This window comes from Zootoca vivipara, chromosome 4, assembly GCF_965207765.1.
Source record: "Zootoca vivipara chromosome 4, rZooViv2.hap1.1, whole genome shotgun sequence".
Lineage (NCBI taxonomy): Eukaryota > Metazoa > Chordata > Lepidosauria > Squamata > Lacertidae > Zootoca > Zootoca vivipara.
In genome coordinates this window covers 88159836-88177699 of record NC_142587.1, presented here as the reverse complement: position 1 = coordinate 88177699, position 17864 = coordinate 88159836, and the positions used below count along the sequence as shown (strand labels likewise).

The 17864-nt window shown below is 45.5% G+C and overlaps 1 protein-coding gene across 2 annotated transcripts in view; it reads left to right on the top strand.

Annotated features, from left to right (window-relative positions):
* HEPHL1 (hephaestin like 1) overlaps positions 1 to 10412 on the top strand; it is a 31944-nt gene extending 21532 nt beyond the window's left edge. Inside the window, exons 13-20 of one of the 2 annotated variants that reach the window (XM_035116233.3) lie at positions 886 to 1025; positions 3553 to 3687; positions 4592 to 4698; positions 5049 to 5271; positions 6475 to 6614; positions 7598 to 7757; positions 8051 to 8122; positions 9283 to 10412. In XM_035116233.3, coding sequence (XP_034972124.2) covers positions 886 to 1025; positions 3553 to 3687; positions 4592 to 4698; positions 5049 to 5271; positions 6475 to 6614; positions 7598 to 7757; positions 8051 to 8122; positions 9283 to 9485 — 1180 coding nt within the window. In that variant the 3' untranslated portion in view covers positions 9486 to 10412. Of the gene's footprint in view, positions 1 to 885; positions 1026 to 3552; positions 3688 to 4591; positions 4699 to 5048; positions 5272 to 6474; positions 6615 to 7597; positions 7758 to 8050; positions 8123 to 9279 lie in introns of both variants that reach the window. The other variant, XM_035116232.3, reaches the window with a different exon arrangement.
* The last annotated feature ends 7452 nt before the right edge of the window (positions 10413 to 17864 follow it).

Here is a 17864-nt window from a genome sequence, read left to right as displayed (position 1 = left end):
ATGCATTCCTATGGGAAACCGCGATTCGTTAGACGAATTTTTCATAAAATGAATTTGTCTAGCGAGGCAACCTCCGCTAGAAAAATCCTTTCTTTAAGCGAAAATTTCGTCTTACAGGGCGTTCGTTAAGCGAGGCAACACTGTATATAAATGCATTATGTTAGGGGTAAGCACAGAAAAATGCATATGTTGGTGAAGATAGCATGCAGAAAGGTGTTGCCGGGGTAAATTGCTTACAGAGATGTGTATATTAGTCAAAACTGCATATAAAAAAAGGTATTTATTAAGGGAAACTCACACAAAAATGCTTACAAGCATTCATAAGGATTTATTTTTCTAAAAAAAGAGAGACAATAACAAACTGCTGTTGAAAGGTGGAGGTGGATTAAAATGTGGAAGAAAGACAACCCAAGCGAACAAAAATCCGCAGCATCATCCTTTGTTTCTCCGGTCATAGGTCATGGCTTCCTAGCAGATTTTGGCCTTCTGTCTTTAGAAATTAGGCACTTGCAGCCTGAGCTTATGCATATTTACTTAGAAGTATGCTCTGCTATTCAATGGAGCTTAATTCCAGATAGGTTTTGCACAGAGTTGCAACCCAAGATACCTTTCTCTTGAAGTAAACCCTATTGAACACAGTGGGACTTGCAACTGAGGTAAATGTGCAAAGGATTATTACTGTGCATTGCTTCAGCTGTTTCCGTTTCGGCCCTCTCACATCCTGGGGTAAACAAGGCCAATGAATTTAACTGTCAGAACCCAGTTTGCCTCTTCAACTGTCGCCATCTTTCTATCATTGTCTCACTTTTATTATTCTACTTAAGAATGGGTAAATATTTTGGGGGGCTTTTAAACTGTTTTCTCGCTTTGTAAAATGTTTCCAAGTTACGGACATGTCTTTGTGAGCCAAGGTGAAGGCCTCATTGGTTCAAAGTACAAGAAGGCGGTTTATAGAGAATACAAAAGTGGAGATTTCATGGAGCACAAAAGGAGGGGCGCAAAGGAGCGACACCTACAAATTCTAGGTGAGAAATTTGGGGCCCCTGAGGGTCATCTAATTCATGTAACTACATAATTCATTTGAGACTCTTGAAAGCACCTTGCTTTGGTATTTGGTTCGGTATTGGTATTTGGTTCAGCTTGTGAGGAAAAGGCAAGGGCGCAGCATGGGATGAAAGCTACCTCCTTTCAAAGCTGCCATCTGAATGCATCCACTCTGCAAGAGTTTTATTTAACCACAGTCGAAGCGAGGCTAATCAAGCTTCTCACCAGGAGATGGAGCTACATCATTAGAGTTTCCCTGAACTGTCCCAATTATTGGTCCGAGTTAAGGTTGGAAGAAATGTGTGTCCAGGCTTCTTCTTTTTTAAGTTGAATTATTTATTTTAAAATGTTTCAATAGTAATAAGTTGAGTAACTTCACTTCAGCAACACATGCAGAGTAAATAAGATGCTTTGTGCAGCCTTCGTTTAAAGCAGGGATGGGAAACTTGTGGTCCTTCTGGTGTTGATTACAAGGCCGGTCCAACCATGAGGCAGACTGAGGCAGCTGCCTCAGGCGGCAGAAGCCCATGGGGCGGCGCCCCCATGGGTACTGCACCCGCCCCTGCCGTTGCCAAAGGAGAAGCAGCAGTGGTGGGTTCCGGGGAGATCTTGTGAGACCTTGTGGAATTCATGCAAGTTTTCACCAGAAGCTGCTGCTGCCACACAACTCCAGTAAACAAGCCTGTAGTGGCAGTGGGGGGATGACGGTGACACCTTCCTGTTGTACCTGAGGTGGCAAAATGGGACAGGCCACCCCCGTTGCTGGACTACACGTCACCTGCTATCATTTGGCCATACTGGCTGGGACTAGGGGGAGCTGGAAGTTCAACAGCATCTGGAGGGTCACAGGTTCCTTTAATGCAGGCATCCCCAAACCTTGGCCCTCCAGATGTTTTGGACTACAATTCCCATCATGCCTGACCATCCTGTTATCTAGGGATCATAGGAATTGTAGGCCAAAACATCTGGAGGGCCGCAGTTTGGGGCTGCCTGCTTTAGCTACTAGGACATTTTGAGAGAAAATATGAACAACCTCCTAGCACATTCTTCTAAACTAAATGGCACTGAACACAGTGGGATTTACTTCCAAGTTGGCATGCCTACGGTTGCATTGCTACTCAATTAATTTTTTTCTCTTTCCAATCAAGTAACAGGCCTGGTTAATATCCTATTCCAATCTTGTCTAGCGTTAGAATGAGAAGATGCTTTGTTGTTGTTTAGTTGTTTAGTCGTGTCCGACTCTTCATGACCCCATGGACCATAGCACGCCAGGCACTCCTGTCTTGCACTGCCTCCTGCAGTTTGGTCAAACTCATGTTCGTAGCTTCGAGAACACTGTCCAACCATCTCGTCCTCTGTCGTCCCCTTCTCCTAGTGCCCTCCATCTTTCCCAACATCAGGGTCTTTTCCAAGGATTCTTCTCTTCTCATGAGGTGGCCAAAGTATTGGAGCCTCAGCTTCACGATCTGTCCTTCCAGTGACAAAGACAACAGACATATAAAAGAGAAGATGCTTTAATGTTCTTATAAACTGCTTTTCATCACAAGCGACCTCAAAGTATTTACATAAAACATAAACAAACCATATAATTACAAATAGCAGAATGAAAATAAGAAAAGAGTAAAATAAGAATCCGCAACAATATCAGTGCTGATAACATCTATATATAAAAAAATGTAGAAGATCCATGTTTGTTAGGCCGCGACGTTCTCTGAAACCGCTTGCCCGATCACGTTCAAATTTGGCCACAGCGTCACATGGGGATATCCGAGTGTTTCCATGTGCTTAGATTGCCCGCATCTTACACCTGGAGCAGGTAAAACCCACTGGTTTGGAACCCTGAACTCAGAGAGCCAGGGAAGCTGGGAAATAGAAGGCAGAAGAGGTTGCAACACAGCGCTCTCTAGTGGCGGCTATACTGGTACTACAGCTAGAAAACCTTGGCCCTCTATTGGAGGCTACACTGGTACTGCAGCTACTAGGCCAAATGGAGGCTCGCCTTTACAGACTAGGCTGAATGGAGGTGGGGACTCACCTGGGTGTGGGTTGGGAGCAGGAGGGGATGGGATAGGTCATGGATTGGAACAGGGTGGGGGAGAATCACAGGGATGAGCCACAGCAACGCATGGCCTGGCCAGCTAGTTAATAATAAAACCGCAAAATCAGTGCTATAAAGCAAGACAGATTCAAAAATAGGCTAACCGTAGTCATCAAAAGCTAGAGAGAAAAACCAAGTAGATTTCCACTGAGTGTTGAACTTCCAACAATAACACGGAACAGGATTTCCCAACTTGGGTCTCCAGCTGTGCTTGGACTACAACTCCCATTATCCCCAGCTAGCAGGGCCAGTCCAAAAACAACTGCAGGCCCAAGTTTGGGAAACCCTGATATGGAAGATTATGATGCTCAGCATTTTTGTGTGTGCGTTTTGTGTTTTCATTTCTTATATTTTAACTTTGCATGCCTCTCCATTACTTTTTGGCTTTTTCAAAAAAAAAACAACCTTAGGGCCCTTGATCCATGCAGAAGTTGGCGACTCAATACTAATTGTGTTTAAGAACAAAGCTAGTCGGCCATATTCAGTATCGGCACATGGCGTGGAAGAAACAGCGGCTGGGAATAAAGCACGCACCACGATGCCAGGTGAATTACCCTGCAGCTTTCTTTAGGTTCTGTTAACAATGTGTTCTGTTTGGTATTTCAATGCACACTAAACTAGAATTCATCGCAGTAGGGAAATACAGAGATGTCTTGATGTTGGCTAACCTATAGGTGTGACCACATTTTTAAAAAATATCAAGTAAGGTGGTTGTATAAGTAGTACAGGGATGCAGGTGGCGCTGTGGGTTAAGCCACAGAGCCTAGGGCTTGCCAATCAGAAGGTCGGTGGTCCGAATCCCCGCGACGGGGTGAGCTCCCGTTGCTCGGTCCCAGCTCCTGCCAACCTACGGTAGCAGTTTGAAAGCACGTCAAAGTGCAAGTAGATAAATGGGTACCGCTCTGGCAGGAAGGTAAAACAGCGTTTCCATGCGCTGCTGTGGTTTGCCAGAAGCAGCTTAGTCATGCTGGCCACATGACCCAGAAGCTGTACACCGGCTCCCTTGGCCAATAAAGCGAGCTGAGCACTGCAACCCCAGGGTCGGTCACGACTGGACCTAATGGTCAGGGGTCCCTTTGCCTTTACCTTTTTATAATTTGTACAATCAACAGATTTTGGCCGGGGATTGCTTGCATCGTACAACATCATCACATTGCTCCTATGGTGCTTTAGTGTGTTTAATTTTATTCTGAGTCTGTACTGTTCGTTGTAAGCTGCCTTAAGAGTCCCCTATATGTAGCAGAAAGGTGGGAAATAAGTATTTCAAATTTAAAAATAAAATAATAAGGACTGGAAATCCTTAATTTTGGTTGGGGGTGGTGTTGACACCTTTTGAGTTTTGTACCATACCAGCTTGAGAACCCTAAGCAAGCTACTGCTTTTTCAGATTTATGGATTTTGACAAACTGTTCTTTATTCCTTTTTATAAACATACATGTATGTGGACAGGAGAAATAAACACTTACCGATGGAACGTCCCAGAAAGGTCAGGACCTGGAGTCTCTGATCCCAACTGTATCACTTGGGTTTACTACTCAACGGTGCATTTTGTAAAGGTAAATGTAGCGAAGGTGTCCCCCTGCCCTGTGTGTCTTTTATGGGAGAACCCTTGGGGGGGGGATTATTTGCCTAAAATTTATCGAGCTCCATCTGTACAAAGCCAAATGTAAATCAGGGATGGGGGACAGGATTCAGCCTGGATCCTGATCTTACCCTAATCTCCCCATGGGCCGCTGTTCTAACACTTTGCCACATTATTATAGTTGTTATTCTGGCATGGCTCTTTGTTATCACAGTTGCTTTAGGGGCCTTTCATTTAAAAAGTTGGTTTTTAAACAAAATAATTGCATGCATCTATAAATATATGAAATGTTATTCCCTGTTTTCCATTTCTCTTTAATTCCAGGATATGTACAGTGGCTTGATCGGGCCGCTTATAATTTGCAGAAAAGGAGTCTTAAATGAAAAGGGTTTAAGAACAGACATTGACCGAGAATTTGCCCTTCTGTTCCTAGTCTTTGATGAAAACAGGTCTTGGTATTTGAATGAAAACATTGAGAAATATCTACAAGAGGATCCGAAGGCCTTCAGCCACAGCGATGACTTTGTGGAAGGGAACAATATGCATGGTACGTTGTTGAGAATAGGATGTTACTGCGTGAAACATTCAGGTTTGCTATTGAGCAGTCACACAATGCAACATTCACTAAGCGGGAATAAATGCAGACATTCAAAGTGCTTCTGTGTTACAGCTCTGTTAGGACTGACGGGGCTGGAGGATAGGCAGCACAAATGCTCCCTGCATTTAAGAAAGTATTGTGTCAAGAAGAGGGCACCTCCTGAGGTACTTGCTTTCTGAGTGTGACAAGCTTTTCAAGTTGGAAAAACATTCAGACAAGGACCGGATGGTGAATAGGTACCGTAAATAAGAGGGGGGGGATCTTACTTGCAGGGCTTAGAAATGAAAACCTTAATACAAAAAAAAGCTTGGAAATAAAAAGCTTTAATCTAAAGAAATACTTCTTCAACAAAAGCATGTGGTTCAGAGAGTTGCAAGTAGGAGGAAGGAGACCAGAGGAAATCCACAAAGGCGAGGGATTCTCTGGAACCAAGCCAATCATTCTAGTAAGAGCAGAAGTTTTGAATAATGTACTGTTTTTTCCATGTATAAGACACATAGCTGCCAAGTTTTCCCTTTTCTCGCGAGGAAGCCTATTGAGCATAAGGGAAAATCCCTTTAAAAAAGGGATAACTTGGCAGCTATGATAAGACACCCCCATGTATAAGACACCCCCATATTTTTAAACCCAAAATTAAGAAATTAACTTGTTTAGCTTTTTTGGGGGGGGAAGGTCACTTCCGCCAATGGCTCACCCGCCTGCCCGCCACTGCCGATCGCTTGCCACAGCCACTGCCGATCACATACCTCGCCGCAGCCAATTGTCTGCCCACTCGCCACCACCAACAGCCCACCCACCGACTTGCCGCAGCCGCCAATCACCTGTCCGCCTTGCCACAGCTGCCAATCGGCTGCCCAATTGCCACAGCCACAGCCAATCACCAGCAGGCCTTGCTGCAGCCACCAATCACCCGCCCAATCGCCACTGCCAATCTCCTGCTTGCTGCTGCCATTAATCGCACATCCCCCCCTCTGTATTCACTATCCGTCTATAAGACAACACCCAATTTTTGCCTACTTTTTTTTTTTTTTAGCAAAAAGCATTGTCTTATACACGTAAAAATAGGGTACATACCTGATTTTAATCTGCAGTGGAGCACACTGATAAACCTGCATGCCTCTGCATGCAAACTATGCAACTCTCTCCCTTCAGCGATCAATGGAAAGATCTATGACAATCTCCATGGGCTAACGATGAACGAAGGGGAAAACACCAACTGGTACCTGATTGGAATGGGAAATGAAATTGACCTTCATACTGTCCATTTCCACGGAGAGAGCTTTCTGTTCAAGGTTGGTATAAGCAAAAGTACCATTTGCACTGTGACGAATAGAAAGCATTAGCTCTCAGAGGGGGGATGTCATTGCAAACAAACCACATGTGCATATACATCCTATACCAGCAGGAAATTAGTAGGTCAAAATTAGTAAAGAGATGTAAAGCATTTTGGTAATGCTGCTACAATTAGCTACTTTTCCATAAGCACAGTGCACTTGGATTATCTCATTAATGCCTGAAGAGTGATACATAAGTGGAGGGTGTTTCTATTAAGTAAATCCCTTTGGTGGATTAGAAGTTGTGTGTGCCTATATATATGGCTGTGGATGTATATTTTCCACATAGATGAGAATTCATCTCTCTAACCGTTTACTTTGTGCTGCTGGCAAAACTGCAGCCAAAAATATGCTAAGATGCAGCTGAATTTTTATGAGAACTTTAAAAATAAATAAATTGCAGACTGATGTGGAGATGTGGAAAACTGACTTTGAGATTGGAAAAAATAAGATAAACAAAAATGGACATATTTGCCCATCCTCAAATGAGGGGGAAGGGGAGCTTCTTATTTTTTTCATCTTTTCAGATAATTCTGCCAAGCTAAGCACTTCAATGTCCTTTGTTTAAAAGGGTGGGGAGGTGGGGAGAGACATAGTGTTAAGCATGTGGTTCTCTTCCCCCACTGAAATAAGAGATTTCATAGTTATGTACCCAAAAAACCCTGTTTGCAATAATCACAGAGGGTCCCCATATGGCTGTTTCTGCATGGTGACTGGGAGGCAAGAATATCCCATTTGGGCCAGAACTGCCCAAAGAGCTGCGTAAGAATGCCCTCTGATCATCTGATCAGCACAGTCACCTTTCAGACTGGAATGTTTATAGTAATTTGGAATTTCTACAGCAGGAAATCCCAAAAGCTCATAAAAGCAGAGGGTGAGCCACTTTTACCACCTAGGGATAAGCTTTGAATTTACTCAATGCTCTCCTGTCTTTGACACAGAAGGATCACAATCACAGAGGAGATGTATATGACCTCTTCCCTGGGACGTTTCAGACTGTTGAACTTGTAGCGTTCAATCCTGGGACATGGCTTCTGCACTGCCACGTTCACGATCACATCCATGCTGGGATGGAGACAACTTACACTATTGCTGAATCAGGTAACGACGTTTGGTAAAGGTTGCTTTGTAACATGGGTTTGGGTAGTTTATGCACCCAAGTAGTCACAGAGCATGAGAACATGAGAAAAACCTAGTCCAGCACCTTGATCTCACAGTGGCCAACCAGCTGTTCTTATTGTTGTTAACCCACACACGTGGGTCTCTAGAGGGTTAAACCTAATTAATATATCCTCTTACCAATTCCCATCAGTAATCACAGGCTCTTGGTTGGATAGAGGAAGAAGCTGTGGTTAATTGAGGACTCCAACATTGCTTTTATTTCCTTTGCTCAGGTGGTGCGGGACGTGGAGTCACAACCACAAAATATGATACATTTACAGTCAATGGGAAGAAGACTGGAAAAGGTATGACTTTGGACCGCTTCACATTTTCCAGGTTTGCCACGAAAAGAGCATTCAAGAGGCCAGACTGGGTTCCATAATGAGTGTGTGTGTACGAGGCTCATGTTTAGAAGCACACATTTGCCCCCACTTCTTCTTCATGCTTTTCATATTCAATTATACATTTAGGATGGGAGCACAGGACCCTGCCTTATACTGAGAGCTCATCCACACTTCGGTTTGCTCCACTGCTTTCCCACGGGAAAGCATGTGGTTGAGCGCTGAATAGGAATAAGGCAAGCGGGATTTTCACGGATTGCCGTTTGTTCCGATTTAGCGCTAAAGAGTGGGTTTTCCGTGGGAAATAATAATAATAATAATAAATTTTTATTTATACCCCGCCCTCCCCAGTCAAAAACCGGGCTCAGGGCGGCTGACACCAACAGAACCACAATAAAACATAAAAACAATTAATTAAAATACAGATTAAAATACAGTATTAAAATTTAAAGTGCAGCCTCATTTAAAGCAGTGAGTCAAAGGCAAAACTGCTCAGACCCATGCTCTCTAGGCACAGGACAATTGGAAGTGTGGGCCATCCCCAGGTCCAACCATTGCTCTATGTAGCTCAGTACTGTCTACACCAGGGTTTCCCAAACTTGGGTCTCCAACTGTTTTTTTTGGACTACAACTCCCATCATCCCTGGCCACTTGTTCTGGTAGCTAGGGATGATGGGAATTGTAGTCCAACAACAGCTGGAGATCCAAGTTTGAGAAACACTAAGGTTGCCCATTCACGCTTTTATTTGTCGCGTAATTTCAAGTCGTGGGTCCAAGCGGTAAACAGTGCGTTTTCCCAGAGAAATCAAAGGGCCCCCAAAAAAACCTTCTTGCACCCATGACTTGATATCACAGGACAAACAAAAGTGTGGATGGGCCCAGACTGACAGCAGCTTTTCAGGGTTTCAGGAAGGACCTACCTGCTGAGGTTTGAACGTGGGACCTTCTGCATGCAAGATCTACCCCTGAGCTACAGTCCTTCCCCAACTAAAAGGGGAAGATGTACAACTAAAAGCAAAATGTGTGAATCAGCCCACAGTGGGTTTTTATTATTATTATTTAGCTGATGTTTCCCTCCCAAGGGAAGGAATACATATCTCACAAATGCCTTTCTCTTTCAGCAGGTAAAGGCAGAGCAGGAATAGAATTCTTGGGGAAAACTCTGGGCCCAGGAGAAGCCAGCTCGGTGCTCAAAGCTCTTTTTATCACTGGACTTGTTCTATTGGCAGCTCTCCTGATCCTTATTCTCGTTGTTGCTTGCCAGAAGAAAAAGGCCCGTTATAGAGCCATAGGTCGCAAATGCGATCTTCCAATGGAGTCCTTCTGATCTGACTGCACATGGCTTCATTGTCTTTGTCAGGAATGTTGCTGGTGCCTCTTGAGGTGAGAGGAAACGCCAACATATATGGCCGGTTCCAGATGACCAGTTTATTTCTCATTCATCCTGATTTGTTCCCACAAAGTTTGTGGGGAGGTTAGTCCGTGTTAGCTAACCATCCCATTTCCCTGGTTTTCAGGGAGGTTGTGCACACTTGCATCAAGCAAGTCAGTCAATCAATCAATCAATCAATCAGCTTTATTTGCATAGTTGACAGCCATAGCAACAGAATACATGTAATATACAATTAAAAACAACATGGATAAAAGGATCAGTCCTATGACTATGATGATCGTTTAAAAGATAGCCCTTAGTCTCATTGCACCCTCAATGAATCTGGCAACTTGTGTTGTTCAATAGCTATGAGAGGTGGTGTAATGAGATCGAGCCGCAAGTCTTTATAAAAAGGACATGACAGAAGGATGTGAGCCACTGTTTCCGTGTTGCCGATTCCACAGGGGCAGAGTCGTTTTTCAAGCAAGTTTTTCAAGCAAGTGTTATCCCACATTTTACAGTGCATTTTCTCATCACTTTCCTAACTGCAAAAAGATTCATGTAGGTAGCCGTGTTGGTCTGACGCAGTCAAAATGTATTCAAAAATAAAAAATAAATGTCCAGTAGCACCTTAGAAACCAACTAAGTTTGTTCGTGGCATAAGCTTTCGTGTGCATGCACACTTCATCAGATACACTCAGTATCTGATGTATCTGAGTGTATCTGATGAAGTGTGCACATACACGAAAGCTTATACCAAGAACAAACTTAGTTGGTCTCTAAGGTGCTTGTTGTTGTTTAGTCGTGTCCGACTCTTCGTGACCCCATGGACCAGAGCACACCAGGCACTCCTCGTAAGGTGCTACTGGACAATTTTTAATTTTTTAAAAATATATTTCAACTAACTGCAAAAAGTCCAGTTTGGGTGGGTATGGGGGAGAAGGTTTGTTGTTCAGGAATGCCAAGTCCACTTTCATCGCACATCCTGAATTTGCTGGCATGTGACTGAACCCCACCCCGAAATAGTGACCGTCTGGAAGCATCCATATATATTACACAGAGCGGAACTACAGCAGCTACTACTACGGTGCAATAATTCTGAGCGGACTTGTAGTTGGGATAAAGCTAGGAATGATTTGGGGAACTCCCTTCCCGCCACATATAATTATTTCAAAGCAGGCCCCAGAACATCTCAGGTTTGAGTTAGGTCTGAAAGGGATATGAATTGGGCCCTGTGAAGATGCACACTTGAACCAGAATCTAGATGAATTCTTCAGGCAACTGAAGGACACATTTGGGAAATGAATTGGCTTGGCTGTCTGTTCTGTTTTTATTTTATTGTTTAATATTAGCTTCATTTGTCTGGCCGCCCAGTAACTCATGTTCTCTAGAAAGCTCACAAAGATGAAAAGGACAAGATACAATCTTAACAATACAATGTAAAAAAAACAAGCCATGCAAGTGCTGCTATCTGCCCGCTACCTATATGAAAATTCACTTATGTGAATGTAAAGAATTGTGTCCTAACTCTTTGGCTAATTAAACCATCTATGGCCTTTTAAACTTGGAGGGGGCAGGGATATTGCTTTTGTTTGTTACTGTGTGCTATGTATTTTTGTGTTTTTATATTGTAAACTGCCCTGTGATCCTCAGATGGCAGGCCGTATATAAAAAATAAAATAAATTGAGACATTCTGAGCAAATAAAAAGGCCTTCCTCTGGTGCCAAAAAGACCGCAAGAATTGTCCCAGGCGGTCTCCTCCCACAACCAGGGTGCCACCACTGTGAAGGACCTCTCTCTAAAAGCCAACAGCCTCATCTGGCAGCAGCACTAGGATCAGGGCCCTTGATGAGGATTGTAAGGCTCAAGAAGGTAAGTATGGGAGAAGGCAGTTGGTTCCAAGGAATTCGGGACTTTATTGTTTTAAACCAGAACCTTAAGTTAGAAACTGACTGGGAGCAGCTGGTAAAGCAGTGGCATAATGTGAGCAAAGGGAGGGACCCAGCTGGTAAAGCAGTGGCATAATGTGAGCAAAGGGAGGGACCCAGGTGGCGCTGCGGGTTAAACCACTGAGCCTAGGGCTTGCTTATCAGAAGGTCGGCGGTTCGAATCCCTGTGACGGGGTGAGCTCCCGTTGCTTGGTCCCAGCTCCTGCCAACCTAGCAGTTTGAAAGCACGTCAAAATGCAAGTAGATAAATAGGAACTGCTACAGCGGGAAGGTAAACGGCGTTTCCATGTGCTGCTCTGGTTTGCCAGAAGCGGCTTAGTCATGCTGGCCACATGACCTGGAAGCTATATGCCGGCTCCCTCGGCCAATAATGCGAGATGAGCGCGCAACCCCAGAGTCGGTCATGACTGGACCTAATGGTCAGGGGTCCCTTCACCTTTACCTTTTAATATGAGCAAAATGCCCAGTTCTAGTTAATAGTCTCGCCACCCTGTTCTGGACCAGGTACAGTTTCCAGACCATTTTAAAGGGAACTCCGCATACAGTGCATTGCAGCGGTTTAAGCAAGAGGCTACGAAAGATGCATAAGAATAACGGTGGCCAAGCTTACCTCCACCCAAGTACAGTCTCAGCTGGTGCATCAGCAGATGCTGGTGAAATGTGCTTTGAGCCACAGAGGGCACTTGAACCACTAATGATGGCGCTGGATCAAGAGGCAGACCCAGACCAGATCCTTTAGGGGGAATGCACCCGCATCCAGAACTACGTGCTGCTTGGATTGTGTCTCAGTTCATTCGCCTTCATCCAGTCCATTGGGGCACCTACAGCCTTACCTGCCTCTGGCAAAATGAATGTCAAATACAGTACACTATATGGATGGTGTCTCCAAGCGGTTTCATGTTGGTGTCAAAGCAAAACTATCAAGGGCCAAGAACAAGTTCACCCAGCACCAGTTTGGGGGATTTACTATCCAAATAGGAGCAACGCCATTGCAAATCAGTGCCTTTAAACATCCAACTTGACAGCCTATGCAGAGAGAGATCATGGGTCAATGGGGGTAAAAGATCCAGGAGAATTAATAGAGTCACACACACACACACCCCTGTACTGAGCTCCGTATTTACTTCAGACTAGCCTAGGGAGCTCAGTTGACTAGAGCTTGGCACTGATAATGCCAAGGTTGCAAGTTCAATCCCTTTACATTATGTGACAGCTGCACAGTCCATCATTGCAGGGGGTTTGATCCTCAGGGTCCCTTCCAACTCTACGATTCTATTCAATAATACATGGATGGATGTTTTTCCAAGCTTATTCATTGTATTGAGCGAACTGAGGGATGATAGTCAGTGTCTAGTAGACAATACGGTGTTGGACTTGGACCAGAAAGTTTTCCCTCTCATGCCAAAAAATGTAACATTTTAATATGTAACTCTGTATTTTTGTAATACATATTGTTTAAGTTGTCTGTTGTTGCTTCAGGGTTTTTTTTGGGGGGGGGGCACCGCTTAGAGATATTTTAAATATATGAAGCGGTACAGAAATTAAAAAATAAAGTTCATTGGTAGCCTCTTGGGCAAGCTGTTTGCTGTCTTTTACTTCACTGAACTATTGCGTGTATAAAATAGGATATCCCCATATATGCTGTCCTGAATTCCTCAGAGGAAGGGCAAACATACAAATGTGGCAAATGGTGTGCTCGCTTACTAAAGAAATTAACTAATTTTATGAATGCAGCTACTGCTTACTCTAATTTGTTGCTTCTATCGTGCTTTTAATCTAAAGTGGTCAGTTAAAACCATGGGCCAGCTCAGACCTAAGAGAACTGTGCAAGGGCGTACCCACCACGGGGCAAGTTAGGGCAGCTGCCCTACTCTAGAAGCAGGGCTGGTGGGCAGAGGCGGAGCACAGCCCGGCGGAGCGCGAGTTCGCCATTCCCGCTGCGCCGCGCCGCACCCTCCCTCCAGCTCCCCGGCGCGCCCTCAGGCAAGGCCAAGCGCGGCGGGGAACCAGGGAGCGTGGCGCGGTGGGCGGGAACGCCGAACTCGCGCTCCGCTGGGCTGGGCTCTGCCTCCGCCCACCAGCCCTGCTTCTAGGGAGGGGCACAGCCCGGCGGAGCGCGAGTTCGCCGTTCCCACCCGCCGCGCTGCGCCCTCCCTCCAGCTCCCCGTCGCGCCCTCTGGCAAGGCCAAGCGTGGCAGGGAACCAGAGAGCGCGGCGCGGCAGGCGGGAACGCTGAACTCGCGCTCCGCTGGGCTGGGCTCCGCCTCCGCCCACCAGCCCTGCTTCTAGGGAGGGGCACAGCCCGGCGGAGCGCGAGTTCGTCGTTCCCGCCCACTTTGTGGCCCCTCCCCTTCCGTGCCTTGGCCCCTCCCCTTGCCCCCCCCTAGTTTTGATCCTGGGTACGCCCATGGAACTGTGCTTAGTTCTGAAACCACAGATTGATCTGAACTGCAGTTAGGGCAAACCACAGTCCCCTGTATTTGGGTGTAACAAAGAACTGTGCTTTGTTCAAAGGCAAAATATAGAAGTACAGGTGTGAAGGAGGCTCACACAGACTGATCCTTGAAATAGCAAACCAAGGTATGTTGTTGCAACACTGAACTGACCCAATAATGTCTTTTTTGGCTTCTTAATAGTAGTGAAATGGTTCCCTATAGAGACATGGTGATGGGCAACTAACAATAGTATTTTCAGGTTGCTGAAGGCCGTGTAAGAGCAGCATCATGATCTTTGATGGAAACATTCATCCTAATATTAGTAAACAAATTCCAAAATCCTGTTTCACCAGAAATGGCAGCTGGACAAACAAAATTAGTGTGTACACCTAGGGCAATAATGCTTTTCATCTGTCTTGAAAGCTATTGTCTGTTGCCAGTTTGTTCAAAGTATCAGGAAGTGGCTTTAATTGCTGGTTTTGCTTCTTCTTTGGCGATCACTCGTAGCCGAGTAAGATTGTCTTCCATAAACACGGTTTTAACAATGAGTCCGTAAGTGACTGTGGAGGCCAATTCTGGATCCACACTTCCTTCCACAGTGGAGATGGGAGGGAGCTGATCATGGTGTGGATTTGCCATACTTATCATGACAAGTAGAATCATTCAGATCTGTCTCACCCCCTCATGGGAACCTGCTGCAAAAGCCTTTTTCAAGGGGGGTCAGTCTTAAATGGCCCTTCTGTTTTTCTATTCTCTGAAGCATTTTATCAGAGCGTGTACCTTTCCCCAATTACCCTCCTTCGTTGTCAATCAATAAAGTTATTTCACTTTATTTGTGCTAGTTTTTGTGGTAACATTTGTGCTAGCTTTTTACCACAAGCCATTGAATTAACCAGCAGGCCACTCAAAAGTGTTATCAAAACTCTGGAGAGATGTGGGTTGCTTTGGCTACTCCAAACACATTTTCACAGATACATCCCAGCCACAGTGAAGTACCAGACTTTCCACTGGCATATGGTTGTGCTATTTAGATTTATTTATTTATTTATTTATTTATTTATTTATTTATTTTAACCAATCATTTCCTTGTATAGCATGCTCTGCAAAAAGCTGAAAATTAGTTTGCTGTTCCATTCTGTAAGGGGGGGAAAGTACAGAGAACCTGCCCCTTGCATCAGAAGTAGCTCCTCCCCAAGTAGTGATGGAAGCGAGGGCTCTGAGGAGGCTAGTGAGGGAATGGAGAGAGAGGGCCAGGGCTCCAGCAACATGAGAGAGCCCCGGTCACACAGGAGTGAGGAAAGGGAGGGGGAGAAGGGAGAAAGTGAAAGCCTGGAGTGTAGACCCCTTCCTCTGGTTCCGGAATTACGCAGGAGAAAGAGAGGGAGGAGATTCACTGTCCCGAGGCTACTATGTTGGAGAAGATCACATGGTGGGGCAGAGCCGGATTCTGCATCGGACTGAGCGGACATGTTGTACATACCCAGCTCACTGTAAATAGCCTGCACTAATAAAAACTGCTTAAAGACAAGCATGCGGAGCGTCGTTACTCTAGAGTAGTCGCAAGAACCTCTGACACATTCTATCCAATTTAAGACAGCAGTGCAACTGAAAAATTGTGTTCAAGCTTCTGTTTTTCGCAGGGACGTCTTGCCCATAGAGACAAGTGGCGCGGGGAACCAGGGCGCCAAGTTCGCGCCAAGTTCTGGAGGGAACATGGGAAGAGGCAGAGGCTGGACGTGGTGCCCTCGCCCGCCACGATGAAGCAGCGCCGCGTCCTGAGCCTCCGCCTGCCGTGGCCACCAAAGCATGGGCGCCAGGGAAGAGGTGGAGGCTGGACACGGCGCCCTCGCCTGCCGTGCTGAAGCGGCGCCACGCCTCCGCCTCTTCCCTGCTGGAGGAGCTGCCCTTCAGCCCCTGCCTGCCTCCTCCAGCCCCACAAAACTGCTGGCAGAGGTGTAAAAGGTCAGCAACTCTGGGGAACGGGGCGGGGCGGCGCTGGAGGGATCTTTGAACCACGGCGCTGGATAGGCTTAAGACGGCCCTGGTTTTTCGTTTTTCTCTAACGAGGGCAATTTAGTACAGAATTTCAGATTGCCAGTTTGCGTCTGGTATGGCTTCAGCACTGAAACGAAAGAAAACAATAAATAAAGACGGAGTACATTTAAATCACAAATCACTAGTAAGTGGTCTTACTTGCAATTCTGGGCTGCATCAATAGGAGTATAGCATCTAGATCAAGGGAAGTAATAGTACCACTGTATTCTGCTCTGGTCAGACCTCACCTGGAGTACTGTGTCCAGTTCTGGGCACCACAGTTCAAGAAGGATATTGACAAGCTGGAACGTGTCCAGAAGAGGGCAACCAAAATGGTCAAAGGCCTGGAAACGATGCCTTATGAGGAACGGCTTAGGGAGCTGGGTATGTTTAGCCTGGAGAAGAGAAGGTTAAGGGGTGATACGATAGCCATGTTCAAATATATAAAAGGATGTCATATAGAGGAGGGAGAAAGATTGTTTTCTGCTGCTCCAGAGAAGCGGACACGGAGCAACGGATTCAAACTACAAGAAAGAAAATTCCACCTAAACATTAGGAAGAACTTCCTGACAGTAAGAGCTGTTCGGCAGTGGAATTTGCTGCCAAGGAGTGTGGTGGAGTCTCCTTCTTTGGAGGTCTTTAAGCAGAGGCTTGACAGCCATCTGTCAGGAATGCTTTGATGGTGTTTCCTGCTTGGCAGGGGGTTGGACTGGATGGCCCTTGTGGTCTCTTCCAACTCTATGATTCTATGATTCTATGATTCTATGGTCTTAAGATGGGTAAAACTCAAAGCAATGTTTCACAGCACCCTAAAGAGGCACACCTACAACCGACTTCAGAAGTTTTTAGACGCACATTTGAAACGCAGCAAGGGGAATCCCTCCCCCATCGCATTGCTGTGCAGACCAAAGAAGGGGCAGGGATGTCCTTTTTTATACGGTAATAATATTTTATACTTTTTTCCATAAAGAAAATTGCATTTGTTACATTGTTTTCACCTGATGCCCTTTACCTGATTTGTTTCCCGAGCCAAATGCCAAATCACTTCGGCCCATCCTCTGCACGTGGCACAGTGGCCGTCAGAACTGTACAGTACACACCTCAGCTTCACTGTGGCTTCCGTTTTCAGTTCTGGCAGAAGCTGGTTTGAGGGAAAGCTCATCAAAACATCTCTCAAAAGTCTTGGTAGACCACAAACTTGACGTGAGTCAGCAGTGTGATGCAGCAGCTAAAAAAGCCAATGCAATTCTGGGCTGCATCAAGAGGAGTATAGCATCTAGATCTAGGGAAGTAATAGTACCACTGTATTCTGCTCTGGTCAGACCTCACCTGGAATACTGTGTCCAGTTCCGGGCACCACAGTTCAAGAGGGATACTGACAAGCTGGAACGTGTCCAGAAGAGGGCAACCAAAATGGTCAAGGGCCTGGAAACGATGCCTTATGAGGAACGGCTTAGGGAGCTGGGTATGTTTAGCCTGGAGAAGAGAGGGTTAAGGGGTGATATGATAGCCATGTTCAAATATATGAAAGGATGTCATATGGAGAGGGAGAAATATTGTTTTCTGCTGCTCCAGAGAAGCGGACACGGAGCAATGGATTCAAACTTCAAGAAAGAAGATTCCACCTAAACATTAGGAAGAATTTCCTGACAGTAAGAGCTGTTCGGCAGTGGAATTTGATACCAAGGAGTGTGGTGGAGTCTCCTTCTTTGGCGGTCTTTAAGCAGAGGCTTGACATGCATATGTCAAGAATGCTTTGATGGTGTTTCCTGCTTGGCAGGGGGTTGGACTGGATGGCCCTTGTGGTCTCTTCCAACTCTATGATTCTATGATTCAAACAGCTGCAGAATACCTGTGGATTGGAGCTAACACCTTATAAACCTTTAGGTGCCAGGCAAAAATGTTCATTTTTAAC